Source organism: Pongo abelii, chromosome 19, assembly GCF_028885655.2.
Source record: "Pongo abelii isolate AG06213 chromosome 19, NHGRI_mPonAbe1-v2.0_pri, whole genome shotgun sequence".
NCBI lineage: Eukaryota > Metazoa > Chordata > Mammalia > Primates > Hominidae > Pongo > Pongo abelii.
Genome location: NC_072004.2, coordinates 75,809,416 through 75,830,172, shown reverse-complemented (window position 1 = coordinate 75,830,172; position 20,757 = coordinate 75,809,416). Strand labels below are relative to the sequence as shown.

The window sequence follows — 20,757 nt, the reverse complement described above, 5'->3', positions numbered from 1 at the left end:
GTTAGTTAATTATATTTATGAGTTTTTAGTCATAAAACTAAAAACTATTGAAACTTTGTTTCAATAGTATACAAAAACTTTGCTTCTCTAAAGCTCCACTCTCACCCCCTCCTTTATACTGTTATTGTCACACATTACATCTTTATATACTTCATGTTCATCAACTAGATTTATAATTATTGCGTTATGTAAGTATCTTTTTCTTTTTTTTTTTTTCTTTATTTTGGGACAGAGTCTCGCTCTGTTGCCTGGGCTGGAGTGCAGTGGCACAATCTTGACTCGCTGCAACCTCTGCCTCTCAGGTTCAAGCAATTCTAGTGCCTCAGCCTCCTGAGTAGCTGGGACTGCAGGCATGTAACACCACACCCAGCTAATTTTTGTATTTTTAGTAGAGACAGGGTTTCACCATGTTTGCCAGGCTGGTCTCAACCTCTTGACCTCAAGTGATCCTCCAGCTTCAGCCTCCCAAAGTGCTGGGATTACAGGCCTAAGCCACTGTGCCCGGCCAGTGCTTTTTATTTCTTTGTGCAGATTCACGTTAGTACTTCTTATAGGGCAGGTCTTCTAGCAACAAAGTCTCTCAGTTTTTATTTATCTAGAATATCTTAATTTCTCTTCAATTTCAAAGGTAGTTTTGCCAGGTATAGAATTATTGGTTGACAGTTTCTTCAGCACTTTGAATATGCCATTTCATTGCCTTTTGTCCTCCACTGTTGTGTGTGGTTGCTTTGTTTTTAGACAGGGTCTTGCTCTGTTTCCCAGGCTGGTGTGCAGTGGTGCAACCACTCACCTCGTTGCAGCCTCCACCTCCCAGGCTTAAGCAATGCTGTCACCTCAGCCTCCTGGGTAGCTGGGACTACAGGCATGCACCACCACGCCCAGTTATTTTTAAATTTTTTGTAGAGACAGGGTTTTACTATATTGCCAGTGCTGGTATCCAACCCCTGGCTTCAAGCAATTCTTGAGCCTCAAGCCTCCCAAGGTACTGGGAGTACAGGTGTGAGCAGCCATGCCCAGCACCTCCATTGTTTTTGAAGAGAAATCAGCTATTAATCTTATTGAGGATCCCTTGTACGTGATGAGTTGCTTTTCTCTTGCTGCTTTCAAAATATTCTGTCTTTGGCTTCTGTCAGTTTGATTACAGTATGTTTAGATGTGGATCCCTCAGTTTTTCCTACTTGTAGTTCCTTGAGCTTCTTGAATATGCAGATTGTTTTTCATCATATTTGGGAAGTTTGGGGCCATTATTTCTTCAAATATTCTTTCTCCTTTTTTCTGTTTTTCTTCTCCTGGGACTCTCATTATGTGTATGTTAGTAAGCTTGATGATGTGTTCCACAAACAGGTCTCTGAGATTCCATTCACTTTCATTCATTTTTATTTCTGTTCCTCAGAGTCAACAATCTCAATTAACCTTCAAGTTCCCAATTCTTTCTTCTGCCTGCTGTAATGTGCCATTGAGAACCTCTAATAATTTTTCCATTTCAGTTACCTTACTTTTCAACTCTAGAATTTCTATTTTGCTCTTTTTTATGGTTTCTATCTCTTTATTGATATTCTCTATTTGATGAGACATTGCTTTCATACTTTCCTTTAGTTCTCTAGTCTACAGAACTGAATCGTTTCTCTTATCTCTTTGAACATATTTTAAATAGCTGAATTAAATCTTTCTCTAGGCCAGGCATGGTGGCTCGTGCCTATAATCCCAGCACTTTGGGAGGCTGAGACTGAGGTTGAGGCTGAGGCCAGGAGTTCAAGACCACCCTGGGCAACTTAGCAAGACCCCACCTATAAAAAATTAAAAAATCTTTGTCTAGTAAGTCTAACATCTGGTCTTTCTCAGGGACAATTTCTGCTTATTTCTCCCCCCACCACGTGTTTGGGCCATACTTTGTTTCCTTGCATCTTTCATAAATTTTTTTAAAAATTGAATATTTTAAATAATATAATGTAGCAATTCTGAAAATCATATCCATGCTGCCAGGGTTTGGTGTTACTGCTGCTTGTGTTAGTAGTTGCTATTTATTTAGTGACTTTTCTGAACTTCTTCTGTAAAGTCTTGCATTATATGTCATGTGTTCCCACAAAAGTCTCTCCTCGGTTAGCTTACCGATCAGCTAATGATTACATGAAGATTTACTTAAATTCTTGGAACTGATAAGTCTCCTAGTTTTTGCCAAGGGGCTCTGTGTACATGTTGGGGCATACCTTCAGCACTCAGCAGACAATTTACAGCCATGCCTTAGCTTTCACTTCTTGTTTGTGCAGAACCTCAAGATCAGCCAGGGGTGAGAGTTTATGAACTTAGTAGGTCTTTCCTGACCATGCTGACAGCCTGCCCTATGCATGTGCATGACATTCCAAATTGCCAGGAATATGTCTTATGGACTTCTAGTTTCCCAAGCATATATCAGAGTGTTTCAAAATTCCTGTGGACATCTCATTCCTCAGCTTTTCCTATTAAGCTTTTTGATTAGGCTTTTTTTCCCCAAACTGTTATTCATTGCCCAATACAGTTGCCGTGTTAAAACACTTGTCTGTAATTGTTTTCCAAAACACCCTCTGTGGAGAGGCTTTAGCACTAGACAGCTTTCATTCTGGTCAAATAAAGACAAACCTTTCAAATGAGGTCTTCCAGGGAACCACCAGACAGATGACGTCATGACAGTTAACTGAGAATAAGGCTTTGAAGGAGCTCCAGCTCCATTCTGCTCCCTCTGGTTGGGGATGTGGGCTGTTTTTCAAGGCGACTACTGAGCTAGAGAGTGAGGAATGGTCTAAGGCAAGTTAACACAAATCTCACTGTTCTTACAGAAATTTTTCTTGAATAAATGCTCCTTGGGTTGCTGTAAGACTTTGGTTACATTTCTAGAGTTCTGAAAAAGTTTATTCTGGTCAATTTTTTTTTTGTTTTGCCGTTTTTTTGGTGTTTGTTGCTTTTATGAAGGGATGAATTTTTGGATGTCTTTTTTTTTTTTTTGAGACAGAGTCTCGCTCTGTTGCCCAGGCTGGAGTGCAGTGGCGCAATCTCGTCTCACTGCAAGCTCCGCCTCCTGGGTTCACACAATTCTCCTGCCTCAGCCTCCTGAGTAGCTGGGACTACAGGCGCCTGCCACCACGCCCGGCTAATTTTTGTATATTTAGTAGAGATGGGGTTTCACCTTGTTAGCCAAGATGGTCTCGATCCCCTGACCTCGTGATCCGCCCACCTCGGCCTCCCAAAGTGCTGGGATTACAGGTGTGAGCCACTGCGCCCAGCCTGGATGTCTTTATTCCACCATTTTCACTGATGTCACTTACAACATGGTTTTAAATCTCTGAAAGCTCACCGGGCACATGCCTGTAGTCCCAGATACTCGGGAGGCAAAGGAAGAAGGATCCTTTGAGTCCAGGAATTCTGGGCTGTAACATGCTATGCTGATTGGGTGTCCGCACTAAGTTCAGCATCAGTATGGTGACCTCCCCAGAACAGGAGACCACCAGGTGGCCTAAAAAGGGGTATACCAGCCCATTTCAGGAATGGAGCAGGTCAAAACTCCCATGCTGATCACTAGTGGGATCGTGGCTGTGAATAGCCACTGCTCTCCAGCCTGAGCAACACAGTGAGTGAGAATGTGTCTCTTAAAAAAAAAAGTCTCATTGACCATAGACTAATTAACTATTTAATCATGGGAAATGATTAGGGGAAAGACATAAAAAGAGAAACTGTAATCCACTTTTTTTTGCTCTATCGCCCAGGCTGGAGTGCAGTGGCTTGATCTTGGCTCACTGCAACCTCCGCCTCCTGGGTTCAAGCAATTCTCCTGCCTCAGCCTCCAAAACAGCTGGAATTACAGGCAAGCGCTGCCATGCCCTGCTAATGAGAAATTGTAATTCTCACAGAGGTCCTCCCAGAGGAGTAGAAGAAGGTTGAAAGGCACTTCTGTATTTAGTTTTCTCAAAATTAAGTCTGGGCCCAGTGGCTCACACCAGCACTTTGGGAGGCCAAGGCAGGCGGATCAGTTGAGATCAGGAGTTCAAGACCAGCCTGGCAAACATGGTGAAACTCCCATCTCTACTAAAAACACAAAAAATAGCCAGGCGTGGTGGTGCGTGCCTATAGTCCCAGCTATTTGGGAGACTGAGGAAGGAGGATTACCTGAGCTTGGGAAGTGGAGGTTGCAGTGAGCCAAGATCACGCCACTGCACTCCAGCCTGGTCAATGGAGCGAGACCCTGTTTGGGTGGGGAGGGGAGGGGAGTGGAGGGGAGAGGAGAAAGGAAAGAAAGGAAAGGAAAGAAAATGGAAGGGGGAGGGAAGGAAGGAAGGAAAAAGAGAAAGAAAAAGAATGAATGAAGAACGAAAATAAAAATTTAAAAAAAACCTAAGGTTAAAGTAAACCCTTTTTCTTCATACAGATTAAACACATGAGTTCAAATTACAGCTTTGCTGCTTAATAGCTTGGTGACCTAAGACAAGTTATATAACCTCTCTGTGCCTCAGTTTCCTCATTTAAAAATAGGGCAATCATAATATCTACCACGTAAGGTATTTGCTGATCACAAATACCTGGCAACCCAGTAGATACTCACTGTAATAATTATTATTTTTATAATTTCTGCAGAAGTAGAAAGATGATGCTTGGGTTAACCTAAAGGCAGATTTTCTTTTATTTCTTCCTGTTTCTTTTTCTTGTTCACCTTAAAGAATTAAAAAGAAAATCGATTCCAGCATTTTGGAATAAAAATTTGCATCAAAATCAATTTATTCATTTTATTGACATATAAACAAAATGTCATTTGTTTATTCAATAAACATTTGTTAAATGCCTAATACATTTCAGACATCATTGCCAGGCACAGGGATGACAGGGCATGGTGGCGGGCACCTGTAATCCCAGCTACTCGGGAGGCTAAGGCAGGAGAATTGCTTGAACCTGGGAGGCGGAGATTGCAGTGAGCCAAGATTGCGCCACTGCACTCCAGCCTGGGCGACAGAGTGAGACTCCGTCTCAGAAAAAAAAAAAAAAAAAAATTGTGGTCTCTGCCCTCAAGGCGCTCATAGTCCAGGAGCCTGACAAGTGGACAGGTGATTACATGCAATGTAAGAAAGGCTGTGATGTCACACAAGAAGACAAGGGGGAGTATGGTTTTCACCAGTTCCTCCCTTAGATTTATTCCTTCTTTGGCTATAAAGCAAAATAATTGGTCCTATTTTTTTTTTAACTGTGCAAATTAAACCATAAATTTTAAAAACTTTATAAAGATAAAACACAAGCAGCCAGCCACAGTGGCTCACCTCGGTAATCCTATCAGTTTGGGAGGCTGAGGCAGGTAGATCACCTGAGGTCAGGAGTTCAAAACCAGCCTGGCCAACATGGTAAAACCCCGTCTCTACTAAAAATACAAAAATTAGCTGGGCGTGGTGGTGGGTGCCTGTAATTCCAGCTACTCGGAAGGCTGAGGCAGAACAGGAGAATCGCTTGAACCTGGGAGGCGGAGGTTGCAGTGAGCCAAGATGGAGCCATTACACTCCAGCCTGGGCAACAAGAGCGAGACTCCATCTCAAAAAAAAAAAAAAAAAAAAATAGATGAATAACTTGAATTATGATGAGCAACTTGAATTATGGAGGACGCTAGAAATAGTGTTTCCTCCACAGTCAGGGCTTCCTACCAACATAGTCACTTTTAGGGTTTTTGACCTGAAAATTTCTGTGGCATATTTTTTCTTTGCTATCCACTTTTTTTCCTTGTAGTTCTTCCCCGTGTTCTATCCTTTATCTTCTAGAGACCTCGGTAGTTCCCAGAGGAATAGTGCTTTATAGAGTCTAATGGTGATTTCTTAGGTAAAAACAGGAAACATTTTTTTCTTTTTTACCTACAAGTTCCATACCAAAAAATGAATATAAACTTTTCATGCAGTTTTACACGTTGAAAATGCAGGTTATTTTAATTCCATTCCATTTTTCAGAATTCTCAATTGCAATCCTCTGACAACTGTTGAAGATCCATATCTCTTCAAATTGCCAGCATTAAAATATCTGTAAGTACTATAGTACTCTCATGAGTCATGAGATGATTTATGCTTTTTAAATTTTTCATCAAAGCTTAAGTATTTTGCATTTAGGCTAAAATGTCATAATTTAAATTTTAACTGAGTTATTGAAAAAAAGTTATTGGCAAAGAAAAAAATTAAAAGGATGTATAATGGTCAAGACAGCCAGCAGGGGAAGAGAACAGCACTGAAGAACCCATATAGATTTGGAACATGTAGACACATGGAGGAATATTATTTAACCAAGAAAGCAAAGGAGAAAAGGTGTTCGTTATTCTAAAAATGAAGAAAAGAGTAAATAAGATGGTGAGTGCAATATGAAAATGAGAAGATAATGGTAAAAAAAAAAAAAAGGTGTAAGTTCTGCTCTTGAGTATCATTAATTTGATGATGCAAATCAACTTTAATTTCTTTAATAAGAGCTCCCTGGAATTCTACAGCAAATAAACTCTTGAGCTGGCTTGTTTAATAGAGAAGCCAAAATTGAATTGTTAAGTACAGAATTTTTTATTGGGGTTCATGTCATGAATGTTTCAGCTTCTTCAGAGACATGGGAACAATGCTAGTCCCACTTACAACACTTAAGAACATTCTCATGATGACTGTTGAACTGGAAAAACTGTAAGTTATTTTTTCTGAGATTTATTTTTACTTAGTTGGTTCTTTAGGTTTGTTTTTATTATTTTTTTTTAAGTCAGGTTTATTGAGGTATAATTTTCATATAATAACATTCATGTTTTTTAAGTGTACAGTTTGATGAGTCTGACAAATGTATAGTTACATAACCACCACCACATTCCCAATATAAGGCATTTCTGATGCCTCAAAAAGGCCCCTCCTGTCCCTTTGTAGGCAATCCCATCCTCCCACCATCAGCCCGTTAGCTACTAATCTGATTTCTGTTCCTATACTTTTGCCTTTTCCAGAATGTCTGATAAATGAAATCATATAGCATGTAGCCTCTTGTGTTTGCCTCCTTGCACAAAACCTATTTTTTTTTTTTTTTTTTTGAGACGGTATCTCACTCTGTTGCCCAGGCTGCAGTGCAGCGGCATGACCTAGGCTCACTGCAACCTCCACCTCCCAGGTTCAAGTGGTTCTCCTGCCTCAGCCTTCCGAGTAGCTGGGATTACAGGCGCATGCTACCATGCCTGGCTAGTTTTTGTATTTTTAGTAGAGACAAGGTTTCACCATGTTGGCCAAGGTGGTTTCGAACCCCTGACCTCAAGTGATCCGCCCGCCTCAGCCTCCCAAAGTGCTAGGATTACAGATATGATCCACCTTGCTTGGCCTCACTCAGCAGAAATTTTTTTGAGATTATGCTACCATCCATGTTGTTGCACCTATTACTACAGCTGGCCCTCCATATCTGCAGGTTCCTCATCCATAGATTCAACGAACCATGGATGGAGAATATTTGGAAAAAATAAAATATATAAAACAACAATACAACAGTAAAAACAGTAGAAAATTTAAAATACAGTATAATTGTGTACATACCATTTACACTGTATTAGGTATTTAAAGTATACCTGAGGCTATATACAAACATTATGTCATTTCATAAAAAAGACTTCAGCATCTGTGGACTTCGGTATCTGCAGGGGGTCCTGGAGCCAATCCCCTGCAGACACCGAGGGACAACTCTTCACTCCTTTTTATTGCTGAGTAGTATTCTGGTTGTGTGGAAATGCCGTCTCTACTAAAAATGCACAAATTAGGCAGGTGTGGTGGCACACGCCTGTAATCCCAGCTACTCAGGAGGCTGAGGCACAAGAAGTGCTTGAACTTGAGAGGTGGAGGTTGCAGTGAGTCGAGATTGCACCACTGTACTCCAACCTGGGCGACAGAGTGGGACTCTGTCTAAAAAAAAAGTAAAAAATAAAAATGTTTTCTGAAGACCAGAAGTTTTTAATTTTGATCAGCTTTAAGTTAGCATTTTTTTCTTAAATGACTTGTGATTTTTTTGTTTCTTACCTGAGAAATCTTTAAGAACCTGTTGTCTAATCCAACATCTAAAAGATTTTCTTGTATGTCTTCTCCCAGAAATTATATACATTTAGGTCTATGATCCATTTTGAGTTAATTTGCATATATGGTGTATCTTTTTTTTTCATCTTTATTTTTATTTTTTATTTTTTTGTAGAAATGAGGTCTCAGTATGTTGCCCAGGGTGGTCTCGGACTCCTGGTCTCAAGTGATCCTCCTGCCTCACCCTCCCAGAGTGCTGAAGTTTATATATATATATAAACTTCTTTGCAGTTTATATATATATATATCAGCCAGGTGTGGTGGCACACACCTGTAGTCCCAGCTACTAGGGAACCTGAGTCAGGAGGATCACTTGAACCCAGGAGGTGGAGGTTGCAGTGAGCCAAGATGGCACCACTGCACTCCAGCTTGGGTGACAGAGCAAGACCCTGTCTAAAAAAAAAATATATATATATATATATACACACACACACATATATACACGTATATATATATATAAAATATATATACATACATATATAATATATATAATATATGTATGTATATATGTGTATATATGTATGTATATATATTTTTATATACATATATGTATGTGTATATATACATATATGTATATATACACATGTGTATGTATGTATATATGTATATATGTGTGTGTGTACATATATATATACCCATATATGTTCATTATTGGAAGTCTTCAGGAGTTTACATATTTATGTACAAAGTAAGTAGGCCAGCTCATTTGAGTCTTGGCTCATGTGTAATGATCTTTAATGCGTATTGAAAAATTATTCTCAAGTATACCTCAGGTCATTTACAGTCTCAAAGGTTTGTCAGTATACTTTAAAACAATCCTGGGAAGAGTTCTAGATTGAAGGAGACTAAAGAATCATGTACTAAGTGTAACGTCTGATGTTTGATTGGATGCTGAATTTTTTAAGCCATGTTATGATTGGGACAATTGTGAAAATGTGTATATGGACTGCATAGTAGACAATGATAATATGAAGTTCCATTGGGTGATGATAGTCCTCTGGTTATGTCGGAGAATGCCTTGGTTCTTAGGGACTGCACACTGAAGTCTTCAATGGTTAAGGGTCATTATGTCTGCACCTGATTCTCAAATGGTTTTGTCCAGAAAATGTATAGACATACACACACGGAAAGCAAATGTGGCAAAGTATTAGCAACTATTGATTCCAGATGAAAGTTATACAGGTGTTCATTATACCATTTGAAAATGTTTCCCAGCCATCCTAAGGCTTAAAGGAAAAAAAGAAAATGTTTAAAATAAAAAGTTGGGGGCAGAAAAAGAATAACAAAAATTTTGGGCTCATGCATGTAATCCCAGCACTTTGGGAGGCCAAAGAGAGAGGGTTGCTTGAGCTCAGGAGTTCGAGACCAGCCTGGACAACATAATGAAACCCCATTTCTACAAAATATACAAAAATTAGCCAGGCATGGTGGCGCGCATCTGTAGTTCTAGCTACTCAGGAGGCTGAGGTGGGAGGATCACTTGAGCACAGGAGGCAGAGGCTGCAGTGAGCCAAGATTGCACCACTGCACTCAGCCTGTGTAACAGAGTGAGACCCGGCCTCAAAACAAAGAAACACCTTTGTGTCAGAGTTAAGGTTGCTATATAATAAAATGCTGGGTTACGGTTCCGGGTCCATTCCATATGAAGATCAGAGGCTTCCACTGGACCCAAAGGAATAATACTAGTCACTTGTGAGTATTCCTCTATAGATTTGAAAGATGTGTCAGGCCAACTTATTGGATGCAGTTTTAATCTAAAACTCTATACATTGTACCCCCAACTCATAGACTTCTTGTATCCATGAAACCCTCTTCTGTTTTCACAGTCTTAATGTGGCCCTAATAAAGCCATCCTTTTGGAGGACTCAGAAAAGGCCCCCCACAAGCTCTGCAACATAATAATTATAGTAGTTAACTATTATTGAGCACTCACTGTGCACCAGGCATTTTTCAGGTATTGACTCATTTCATCCTCAAAATTTATTAGAGGTAGGTACTATTATAATGACAAGGCCAAGGAACAGAGATTAAGCAATTTGCCCAAATTCACATTATTAGCGGAGCTGAGATTTAAGCATAGTCTGGCTGTGGAATCTGTATTCTTAATGACCATGCTATACTGCGTTAAGATTAACCTTTTACTTCAGTTACAGGGATTGTTTTTATCTCTCTGAAAGTGCCCCCAATAAGCCATAACAATAAATTAATCAATTGTCTTGGTTATCTCTTTTGCCCAAATTTACGTATTGAAAAAAATTCAAACAAGCCAGAAAGATGAAAGAATAGTACAGAATCCAATCAAAGATCAGGCACTGCATGTCATGTCTTCATTTCCTTTAATCTAAAACATGCCTCTACTTTCTTTGATCTTTCATGACATTGGCATTTTTTAAGAGTCAAAGATAGTTGTCTTGTAAATTGTCCCACAATCTGGATTTGTCTGTTTCCTCATGATGAAATTCAAGTTAAGCATTTTTGGGAAAAATACTGCATAGGTGATGTATCCTTCCTGCCTCGTAACCGCAGGTGGCCTGTAATACTAAGTTTGATCACTTGACTAAGGTGATTTTCCAGATCTCTCCATTGTAATTATTTTGCTGGGTGCAGTGGCTCCCGCTTGTAATCCCAGCACTTTGGAAGGCTGAGGTGGGAGGATTGCTTGAGCCCAGGAGTTCTACACCAGCCTGAGCAACATGGGGAAACCCTGTCACTACTGAAAATACAAAAGTACAAAAAAAAAAAAAAAAAAAATTAGCTGGGCATGGTGGTGCAAGCCTATACTCCCAGCTACTCAGGGGGCTGAATTTGGAGGATCCCTTGAGCCCAGGGGGGTTGAGGCTGCAATGAGGTGTAATTTTGCCACTGTATTTCAGCCTGGGTGACAAAAATAAAAATAAAAAATAATAATTTTCCCTTTGGTAATGAATAAATAATCTGTGGGTTGTTACTTTGAGTTCAGTGAAGATCCTGTTCTCAAATGTCTTTTCACTCAAATGTGCATCAGTGATAATCCTTGTCTGAATGAATTTGTATTACACTGATGGTTGCAAAGTGACACTTTTTAAAATTCTGCCATTCCTTCTACATTTAGTAGCTGGCATTATTTCATTGAAGAAGAACTCCCCCTCTTTCTTTTTCAATATCACTCTTCGTGGATTCTTCTTTATATTAAATATGTTGTAACTTATTGTTGTTATTCTTTTGAATGCTCAAATGGTCCAGATTTGGCCAATGCAATCTTTGTTATTTTTTAACCCCACAATCCAGGTTAAACTAAGCTATTTTTAATGCCCAGAGTAATTTATAATATTTCCCACTCCCAACAGGAATTGAGAAAGGGACTCCAGAAGTTGGGGGCTTATTCAGACTTCTTAAAAGTCTACCTTCTTCCACTGTACTTTCAGCCCAAAGTGAGACTTTTGAGTTGGGAAGAGATACTTCTGAATTAAACTACTAATCACTGTCACCCAATTCTAATCCCAACCACCTTTATTCTAGGCATACCATATTCACTGCCATGCTTACCCTTCAGTTGGGTACCTTTGCCCTCCTTCCTATTGGCCTTCTGGTTCCTAGCCAACTGTCCAGTCCATAGGCTTCAATGACACCTTTTCCCCACCCCTGTGGTAGCGTTGGCTGCCTCCTTTACCTACTCAAGTAACCGCTTTACCACTAATTTATTGCTCTCTGTTTTCATCTATAGGATCTTACCTAGCCATATGGCCTGCTGCCTCTGCCAATTTAAAAACAGCATTGAGGCTGTCTGCAAGACAGTCAAGCTGCATTGCAACAGTGCATGTCTGACAAACACCATACCTTGTCGTGAGTCCAAATTGCCTGGTGATAAATTATTACATTATTTTAAGTATTTGTTTTTAAACTTTTTATTTTTAATGATGATAAAATTTTAAGCTAATGATACAATTGCCTTATTTTTATTTACTCATTCAGAGTTAAACTCCCTCAATTTCTGAACTACTCCCTTGCTGAGAGTCAGGTTCTCAGTTATTATTACAAAATTTAATAATAGAACTGTTCCATACACACAAAGGACCAAGACAAAGGAGTGGGAAGGCTAGGGAATAACATTAACATCCACACACTGTGTACTGTGCTCTCTGCTTGATGCTTTGCCCACAGTGATAATTTCTTCATATAGTGCAATGTAGTTTGTAAGCTGGTTTTAAATCCATGAGGTCTCAAGTACTCTCTGCCTTATAGGACAGATGTAGATCCGGTTTTGGTTTTTTCTGTTTTTACAGTTTTATAAGAGTACAAGTGATGCTGTTTTATTTGAAGCCTGAGAGCTTCTGGTTCCATAACCAGAAATTGCTACCTGGCTCTTCTAATGGAATGGAGGGCTTTTCCATTCTTAGACCATCCAATTCTGAACATGCTCTGAATCTTAAACCTTTCTGTTCACAGAACAAACGCTCAAGGGCTTTCAAGAGTGTTTCTGTAGATTAGGTTTATTAGCACCAACTTCATGACTTCTAAAATGTGACTGCTTTCATGTCCAGATAGCTTGAATACAGGTATCTACCAGTGATATGGGGTGGATAATTAATAATGCTTGGTTACATAAAGTCAGTGTTGCTTATTTTTAAAAACTTTTTTTTTTTTTTTTTTTTTACCAATTATATTATTCCCTTCTCCCCAAGAAGTGGACAGAAAAGCTTTGTTAACCTCCTTTTGCAGATGAGGAAAAACAAGATCAGAGGTGCTAAGTGCTGTAGCCTAGTGCCAGGTCTTCTGGCCCCAATTCTGGATTCTCCGCAAGCCCATGTTTCTTCCCCTTTCTCACAATCTTTACTTCTTCCTCTGACCCTCACCACCACCTAAAATACTTTTAATTCTGGAAAAGAAACCCAGCTGCACACTGGCACACTTGACCTTCACACAGTCAGAAGCTTTGGATGATTCCCTATCCAAAATATTAGAGATGAAATGAAAGCAAAGTAGGCATCTGACAAAAATTGCTTTTTCCCTTCTGCATTTTAGGACCTCAAGTAATGTTTATCCAGAAACTGCTATCATACCAGAGATTCATTGTGTATTTAACAACATAGGGATACTATCTGGCAAATTTAAAAAACTCTTAACCTACACCCCAAATCCCTGCCCAAATTTAAGAACTAGGGTGGACACAGTGCTTTTTTTCCATGTCGCATCTTCTGTGATGGGGCTACGATGTGTGGGAGCAGAGAATGGGGTGGGCTGGTGGAGCGCATGCCAGATGAGGATCTATCAGCAATGGGAGGGGGCCTCCACTTTAGCATCTCCACCCTGCTCCTCTCAGAGGACCGCCTTTCATTGCATTCAGTTGTGATGGTAGCAAGAACACAGGCGCACCGAGGACGAGGAGAGCGGGAGCCTTGTGCTCTCTCTGCATCTGAGGCAGGACAGCACAGGGTACGGAGCAGTCTGCAGAGAGGCCAGTTCATCAGCTCATCAGGGAAGCACTTGTCTTCCACCTTGGGCTTTGACTGAGCACTGGGCAATTGGCCCCTGGGGATCAACGAAATAATCCTAAGCAGAGTTACTCTATGTCACACTATGGAATGTTCCAAGTAGGTGGCCATGTTTTCAAAAGATTTATTTTCTCCTTTTGTTGTTGCCATTTCATAGGTTTAGGATTGGGTGTGTGTTTCTCCTCTCTGAATGGCACTCGAATGTTTGCTGACTCCTACTCTGTATGACTGGGGTGTACAGCTATGGACTGATGCATCCCGTCCCATCATCTTTCATGATCAAAGCAGTCTCTTCTTTTTTCACAGCTGAAGAAGCATCTGTAGGGAATCCAGAAGGAGCGTTCATGAAGGTGTTACAAGCCCGGAAGAATCACACAAGCACTGAGCTGACTGTTGAGCCGGAGGTGCCCTCAGACAGCAGCGGCACCAACTTGTCAGGCTTTGGGAGTGAGCAGCTAGACACCAATGACGAGAGTGATGTTATCAGTGCACTAAGTTACATCTTGCCTTATTTCTCAGTGGTAAACCCAGATGTGAAATCAATGTTATTACCGTTCATTAAACTGCCAACCACAGGAAACAGCCTGGCAAAGATTGAAAGTGTTGGAGGCAAAAACTGGCAGAGAGTGAACAGAGTCCTCATGGGCCCAAGGAGCATGCAGAAAAGGCCCTTCAAAGAGGTGGGAAGGCAGAGCATCAGGAGGGAACAGGGTGCCCAGGCATCTGTGGAGAATGCTGCCGAAGAAAAAAGGCTCGGGAGTCCAGCCCCAAGGGAGCTGGAACAGCTTCACATACAGCAGGGGCCTGAGAAGTTAGCGGGAAACACCGTCTACACCAAGCCTTCGTTCACCCAAGAGCATAAAAGGCAGCAGGCTCTGTGCTGAAACCCTTCTCCAAGGGCGCGCCTTCTACCTCCAGCTTTGCAAAAGCCCTACCTCAGGTGAGAGACAGATCGAAAGTCTTAACCCACGCTATTTCCATTTTAGCAAGTGCAAAGGCTAGAGTTACAAATATGAAGGCTTCTAAACCAGTCGTACATTGCAGAAAAAAATACCGCTTTCCCAAAACTCGCTCCCGCATGACCCACAGAACACCCAAGGTCAAAAAGAGTCCAAAGTTCAGAAAGAAAAGTTATCTTAATAGATTGATGCTCGCAAACAGGCCTCCATTCTCTGCAGCGAAGAGCCTCATAAATTCCCCTTCACAAGGGGCTTTTTCATCCTTAGGAGACCTGAGGCCTCAAGAAAACCCTTTTCTGGAAGTATCTGCTCCTTCAGAACGTTTTATAGAAAACACTAATATAAAAGACACAACTGCAAGAAATGCTTTGAAGAAAACGTTTTTATGGAAAATACTAACATGCCAGAAGGTACCATCTCTGAAAACACAAACTACAATCATCCTCCTGAGGCAGATTCCGCTGGGACTGCATTCAACTTAGGGCCAACTGTTAAATAAACTGAGACAAAATGGGAATACAACAATGTGGGCACTGACCTGTCCCCCGAGCCCAAAAGCTTCAATTACCCATTGCTCTCATCCCCAGGTGATCAGTTTGAAATTCAGCTAACCCAGCAGCTACAGTCTCTTAGCTGCAACAACAATGTGAGAAGGCTCATTTCTCATGTTATCCGGACCTTGAAGATGGACTGCTCTGGGGCCCATGTGCAAGTGACCTGTGCCAAGCTCATCTCCAGGACAGGCCTCCTGATGAAGCTTCTCAGTGAGCAGCAGGAAGTAAAGGCGTCCAAAGTAGAATGGGATACGGACCAATGGAAGACTGATAACTATATTAATGAGAACATGGAAGCCCAGAGTGAACAGAAAGAGCAGCAGTCGCTTGAGGTGAGGACCACACAGAAACATGAGACCCAGATTTCCCATCATTTAGCATATCCCAGGAAATTGCCCACACAGGAGAACCTGGGACTCCCAGGCCATAGCTTTTCTTGGCCATGTAACTTTGGCTATGACAGTGATCTCCCACTTTGCTCATGTAGAGAGTGAAATAGATTAGGGCACAAGATGAACTGTAGGCCGGGGGTGGTAGCTCACGCCTGTAATCTCAGCACTTTGGGAGGCCAAGGTGGGTGGATTACTTGAAGTCAGGAGTTTGAGACCAGCTTGGCCAACATAATCAAACCCTGTCTCCACAAAAAATAAAAAAATTAGCTGGGGTGATGACACGTGCCTGTAGTCCCAGCTACTCGGGAGGCTGAGGTGGGAGGATCACCTGAGCCCAGGGATGTCGAGCCTAGTGAACCGTGATTGCACCACTGTACCCCAGCCTGGGTGACAGAGTGAGACCCTGTTTCAAAAAAATAAAAATGAACCTGTAAGCTACTCACCTGGAATACTGGGTTTTGAATAGTTAGCTCTCATTCTTTTTTTTGTTTTTTTTCTTTTTTTTTTTTTTTTAGCTCACAAAAGAAGTTCCAGGATATAACTTTGACAACAAACTCATCCTGGCATTATGTGTGATCATTACACGAATGAAATTGTTTGCGATTTTCCACTTCATTTGGGTAAAGACAATAATTAATTCAGGTTTTCAGAATGCAGTCCTGTCTTTGTGTGGATTCAGAGCTCACAAACTGAAAACCAAAGCCACTTTCCCACCTGCTACTACTTGACATACTTCTTCAGTCATTTAAGGCTGAGGTGTATGCTTTGTTCTTTTACTGCAGTGTATATTTCAGGATTTTTAAAGGATCCTCGCTTCCAGATCTCTGTGAATTGAAACCAAGTTAATCCCACTAGACTATTTTAAGAAGTCGATATAATAGCAAAATTTCTCCCGTCCAAAACTATGTCAACAATTGGATGTACTCACCAAGTCACCCTTACTCTGCCACTAATTTATTTCCTTGTTGCTGAAATGATGAGAGAGGTGTAATCTCCACCCTCACGGAGTTGTCATCACCCTGGAGAGGAAGGAGAGAGCCAAAAGAGAGAAGTATTGTCTTGTAGACTTATTAGATTTACACAGTATCGTCCTCCAGTGTGTAAGGCGTTGTCTAAACAGGTCCAGTTAAAGCACTACAGAGTAGCCATCTTTTAAAAAAATTGTTGGCCACATTTTGAAGTTCACAGGAGAGGGGGAACGTCTCATACTACAGCCCTCCTGAGCCTAGACCCTCTGTGAGATGTGACACCATTTCTTGGACACCATGTGAGACATTCCCCCTCAGATTAGAGATGCTCAACCTGCATCAACTTATCTACAGCCTACATCTGGCTACTCTGGGGCAAGTCCTGTTTACAGTGCCCATTCCTGGAGCTTGCCTCTGTTTGTCTTTTGTTCGATTACATGGTGTATTACTTTTCCCAACAGGCCAGTGCTAGCATATTGGAAGAGTGATTTAATAAGCTGGCAACCTTGACGCTATGCTACCAGTCCAACCTTACTTGCCTCATTTACCATTTCCATTATTGTGGCAGCCCTCCATTCCAGCCAGAGCAGCCCCTCACCATACCCCAGTCACACCACCCGCATTTCTGCTTTTGTCTGTGTGTTTGTCCATCTAAAATGCCCTTATTTCACTCTGCCTGTGGGAGTCCTATGAATCTCTCAAAAGCCAACTCAAGTTCATCTTTCTTCTTGACACCTTCCCTGAATATTCCAGCCCTGCTGAGCCTAGTCCCTTTGTGAGATTTGTCACCATTTCTTAGACACCATATGAGAGACTTCAGAGGCTGGAGTGGGAGGATTGCTTGAGCCTGGGAGGTCCTCAAAGGGCTCCTAGACTGGGGGGAGGGCTGGACATCTGAATACATCCTGAGGAGACAGTGTGGAATGGCATGGTGGCAGTGGAGCCAGCCGTGGTTCTGCTCTTGGTCGACTGGAAAGGAGTAGGTGTAAGGGATGGTTTAGAAGAAGGGAAGTGGAAGAAAAGTTTTCTGAGCTGACAAGAGGAAGGAAAGGCCTTCTAGACAGGACATTACAAAGGCAGAGAAGCCCTAAGCAGAGTGAGCACCAGACTCCACAAGTTAAGGGCTCAGTCACACAGGACCACCCCCACGTCAGACCCCAGATGGAAGGCCAAGCATCACCTATGCATCTGACCAACTGGCTATAAATTGGAGGTCCCCACAACTCCCTCCTCAGGTTTGAACATTTGCTAGAATAGCTCATGGAACCCGGGAAAACAGTTTTCTTACTATTGCTGATTTATTACAAACGATATTTTAAAGGACACAAATGAACAGCCAGATGAAGAGATACACAGGGTGAGGTCTGGAAGGGTCCTTGTGGAGTTGGGGTGCACCACTCTCCCGGAACATGGATGTGTTCGCCAACCTGGAAGCTCCCCAAGTCCTGTCTTTTTAGGATTATTCTGGAGGCTTTGTCACGTAGGCATGATCAAGCTTCAGCTCCACTCCCCACCCCAGAGGATGGGGAATTGGGCTGATAGTACAATGCTTCCAACCATAGTTAGGTCTTTTTGGTGACCAGTCTCCAAATAAGGAGCCCACCAAGAGTCACCTCATGAGAACAAAGGATGCTTCTATCACCCAGAAAATTCCAAGGGATTTAGGAGCTCTGTATCAGGAACCAGGTTTAAGGACCAAATGTTAGAACAAAAGATGTGCAACCATAAAAAAACAGCGAGATCATGTCTTTCACAGGAACACGGATGGAGCTAGAGGCCATTATCCTCAGCAAACTAAGACAGGAACAGAAAACCAAATACTGCATGTTTTTATAAGTGGGAGCAAAATGATGAGAACTCATAAACAATAGACACTGGGCCCTACCTGAGGGTGGAGGGTGGGAGGAGCGAGAGGAGCAGAAAATACTATTGGGTACTAGGCTTAGTACCTGGGTGATGAAATAATCTGTACAGCAAGCCCCCATGACACAAGTTTAGCTATATAACAAACGTGCATATGTACCCCCTAACCTAAAAGAAAAGTTTAAAAAGGAAAAAACACGTAGGAGAAAAGAAAAATGATAACAAAAAAAGAAGACAGTGCTCTTAGCACCATCATTCAGGAATTTCCAACGGTTTTAGGAGCTTTGTGTTAGGAACTGTGGGCAGAGACCAAATATATATTTCTTATGTTACAGTACCCCAGATAGGAAAACAGAAATTACTCTAGATATTTCAAACAAAAAAGGGTTGTATGTAGGCAATTAGTGCTTATCACTGGAGGGGCTAGAGGTGGTGAAGGTTGTGGGGATGGGGTTGCACCACTGGCTTTCAGGCTACTTTACCACAGCTGATTTCCGGAGGATGGAAGAAGTCAGGAAACTTGGGAAACTGCTGCTGAGGTCCTTGCAGCCCCACGGTCCCCAGGCTGGTGACTGGTGGGGGAGTATGGAGTCCAGCTGACCACCAGAGCCTGCACACCTGCTGCTACGGAGGAGGAAAGGATGACTTCTACCTCCTTTCCACATTCCAAATTCCACGTGACTACATTTTATTGGCAGCACCCCACTGGCAAGCGAGCCTTGATGTGTGCTTCCTGGGCTTCTGGCACCTCACAGAAAGGGGTGAAATGAGTGTCATGAGCAGCCACCACTCTGCATCACACCTCCACGTCCAGGCGTGCTGGAGAGCCCCACTTATACTTGGAGGTGTCCTGGCACCTTACTCACTTTTGGTAGGTGTTTGGGTGTCCGAGGCTTTGCAAAAGAAGAAGGCGTGGAGTCTACGGTGGAGTCACATGGTGGAGACCTAGCTAAGTCAGAGGCCTGGAGAGGTGTCACTCTAGCTGGGCAGCAGGTGACACACAATCATGCCCTGAGTTGATTGGAGAAACACTTGGAATTGATTCAGAGTTTTTTCTGGAATGTTTTCACTGGAATGAAAGCTGAGTGGTCTGCAGGCCATATAGTATTGGAGAAAACATGGCCCTCATTGAAAAAGGCTGCCAGAGAAAAGGTATCCACAGGGAAATTCAGGAGTTTTGTTTTTTCTTTTGAGATGGAGTTTTGCTCTTGTTGCTCAATCTGGAATGCAATGGTACGATCTCAGCTCACTGCATCCTCTGCCTCCTGGGTTCGAGCAAGTTTGCCTCAGCCTCCCTAGTAGCTGGGGTTACAGGCATGCACCACCATGCCTGGCTAATTTTTGTATTTTTAGTAGAGACAGGGTTTCACCATGTTGGTCAGGCTGGTCTCGAACTCCTGACCTCAGGTAGTCCACCCGCCCTGGCCTCCCAAAGGGCTGGGATTACAGGTGCGAGCTACCATGCCTGGCTTGTTTTGGCTTTTGGGGTTTTTTGTTTTTTGGATACAGTCTCACTCTGTCACCTAGGCTGGAGTACAGTAGCATGATATCGGTTGACCGCAACCTTGCCTTCCGGGTTCAAGTGATTCTGCCTCAGCCTCCCGAATAGCTGTGATTACAGGCGCCTATCACCACGCCCGGCCAATTTTTATTTTTTTCTAAAATCAGTTTCACCATGTTGGCCAGGCTAGTCCTGAACTCCTGACCTCAAGTGATCTGCTCACCTTGGCCTCCCAAAGTGCTGGGATTACAGGCATGAGTCACTGTGCCCCGCCAGGAAATTCAATTTCTGAAAATACACCTGTGGATCTCTAGCCTTGAACATCCTTGGATGCTGCTTTAAATGACTGATCCTCGATGCCTTCCTTCTAACTCACACTCCCCTACATCAATCTCCCAGAAAAAGGGACCTCTTTTATTCTTTTTTTTTTTTTTTTCCCAGAGATGGGCCTCACTTTGTTGCCCAGGCTGGTTTTGAACTCCTGGCCTCAAGTGATCCTCCCGCCTTGGTCTCTCAAGGTACTGGGATTACAGGTGGGAGTCCTCGCGCACGGCGAAGCCTATATTAAGCCCTTTTATGCTCACTCGGCGGTACTGCAGAGAGGGGAGGGAGGAAGCAGAGGTGCCTTGGCATCTTCAGCTGGAGGTGGGCAGGGCGCTGAGGGTGGGAGAGGCCGGGCGCCGGGGGATGGGAGGCAGGACCGCACCTTCACAGGGACGCTGCCACCCTACCCCGGAGGTCAGGGCCTCTCGCCCAGCTCTGGCTCTGAGGTCCTAGAGGGAGGGAGATGCTGTTGCGACTCAGAAGATTGGGGGAGGGCCACCCCCATTCGAGAAGAGTGAAAATCCTGAACCTGAAGAAGTGGAACCGGTTGGAGCCGAGGCTTTGGAGGATGGCGTTCGGAAGAGGGTCTGGCGCCGCCCTGTGGACTGTTCGGGCTCGCAGGGCTGAAGGCTCTGAAGACTGAGACCTGTGAACCATGGGCT

The 20,757-nt window shown here is 42.6% G+C and overlaps 2 protein-coding genes across 2 annotated transcripts in view; both read left to right on the top strand.

Annotated features, from left to right (window-relative positions):
- LOC100441993 (leucine-rich repeat-containing protein 37A3-like) overlaps positions 1–16,370 on the top strand; it is a 56,002-nt gene extending 39,632 nt beyond the window's left edge. The window contains 7 exon segments of the mRNA XM_009251634.4: positions 5,949–6,020; positions 6,570–6,653; positions 11,767–11,885; positions 13,841–14,394; positions 14,397–14,856; positions 14,859–15,379; positions 15,955–16,370. Coding sequence (XP_009249909.4) covers positions 5,949–6,020; positions 6,570–6,653; positions 11,767–11,885; positions 13,841–14,394; positions 14,397–14,856; positions 14,859–15,379; positions 15,955–16,167 — 2,023 coding nt within the window. The 3' untranslated portion in view covers positions 16,168–16,370.
- The window catches only part of PLEKHM1 (pleckstrin homology and RUN domain containing M1), a 72,058-nt gene continuing 66,531 nt past the window's right edge, over positions 15,231–20,757 (top strand). Inside the window, exon 1 of the mRNA XM_054535296.2 lies at positions 15,231–15,379. The gene's annotated coding sequence lies outside the window, so the exon portion shown is untranslated. The remainder of the gene's footprint in view (positions 15,380–20,757) is intronic.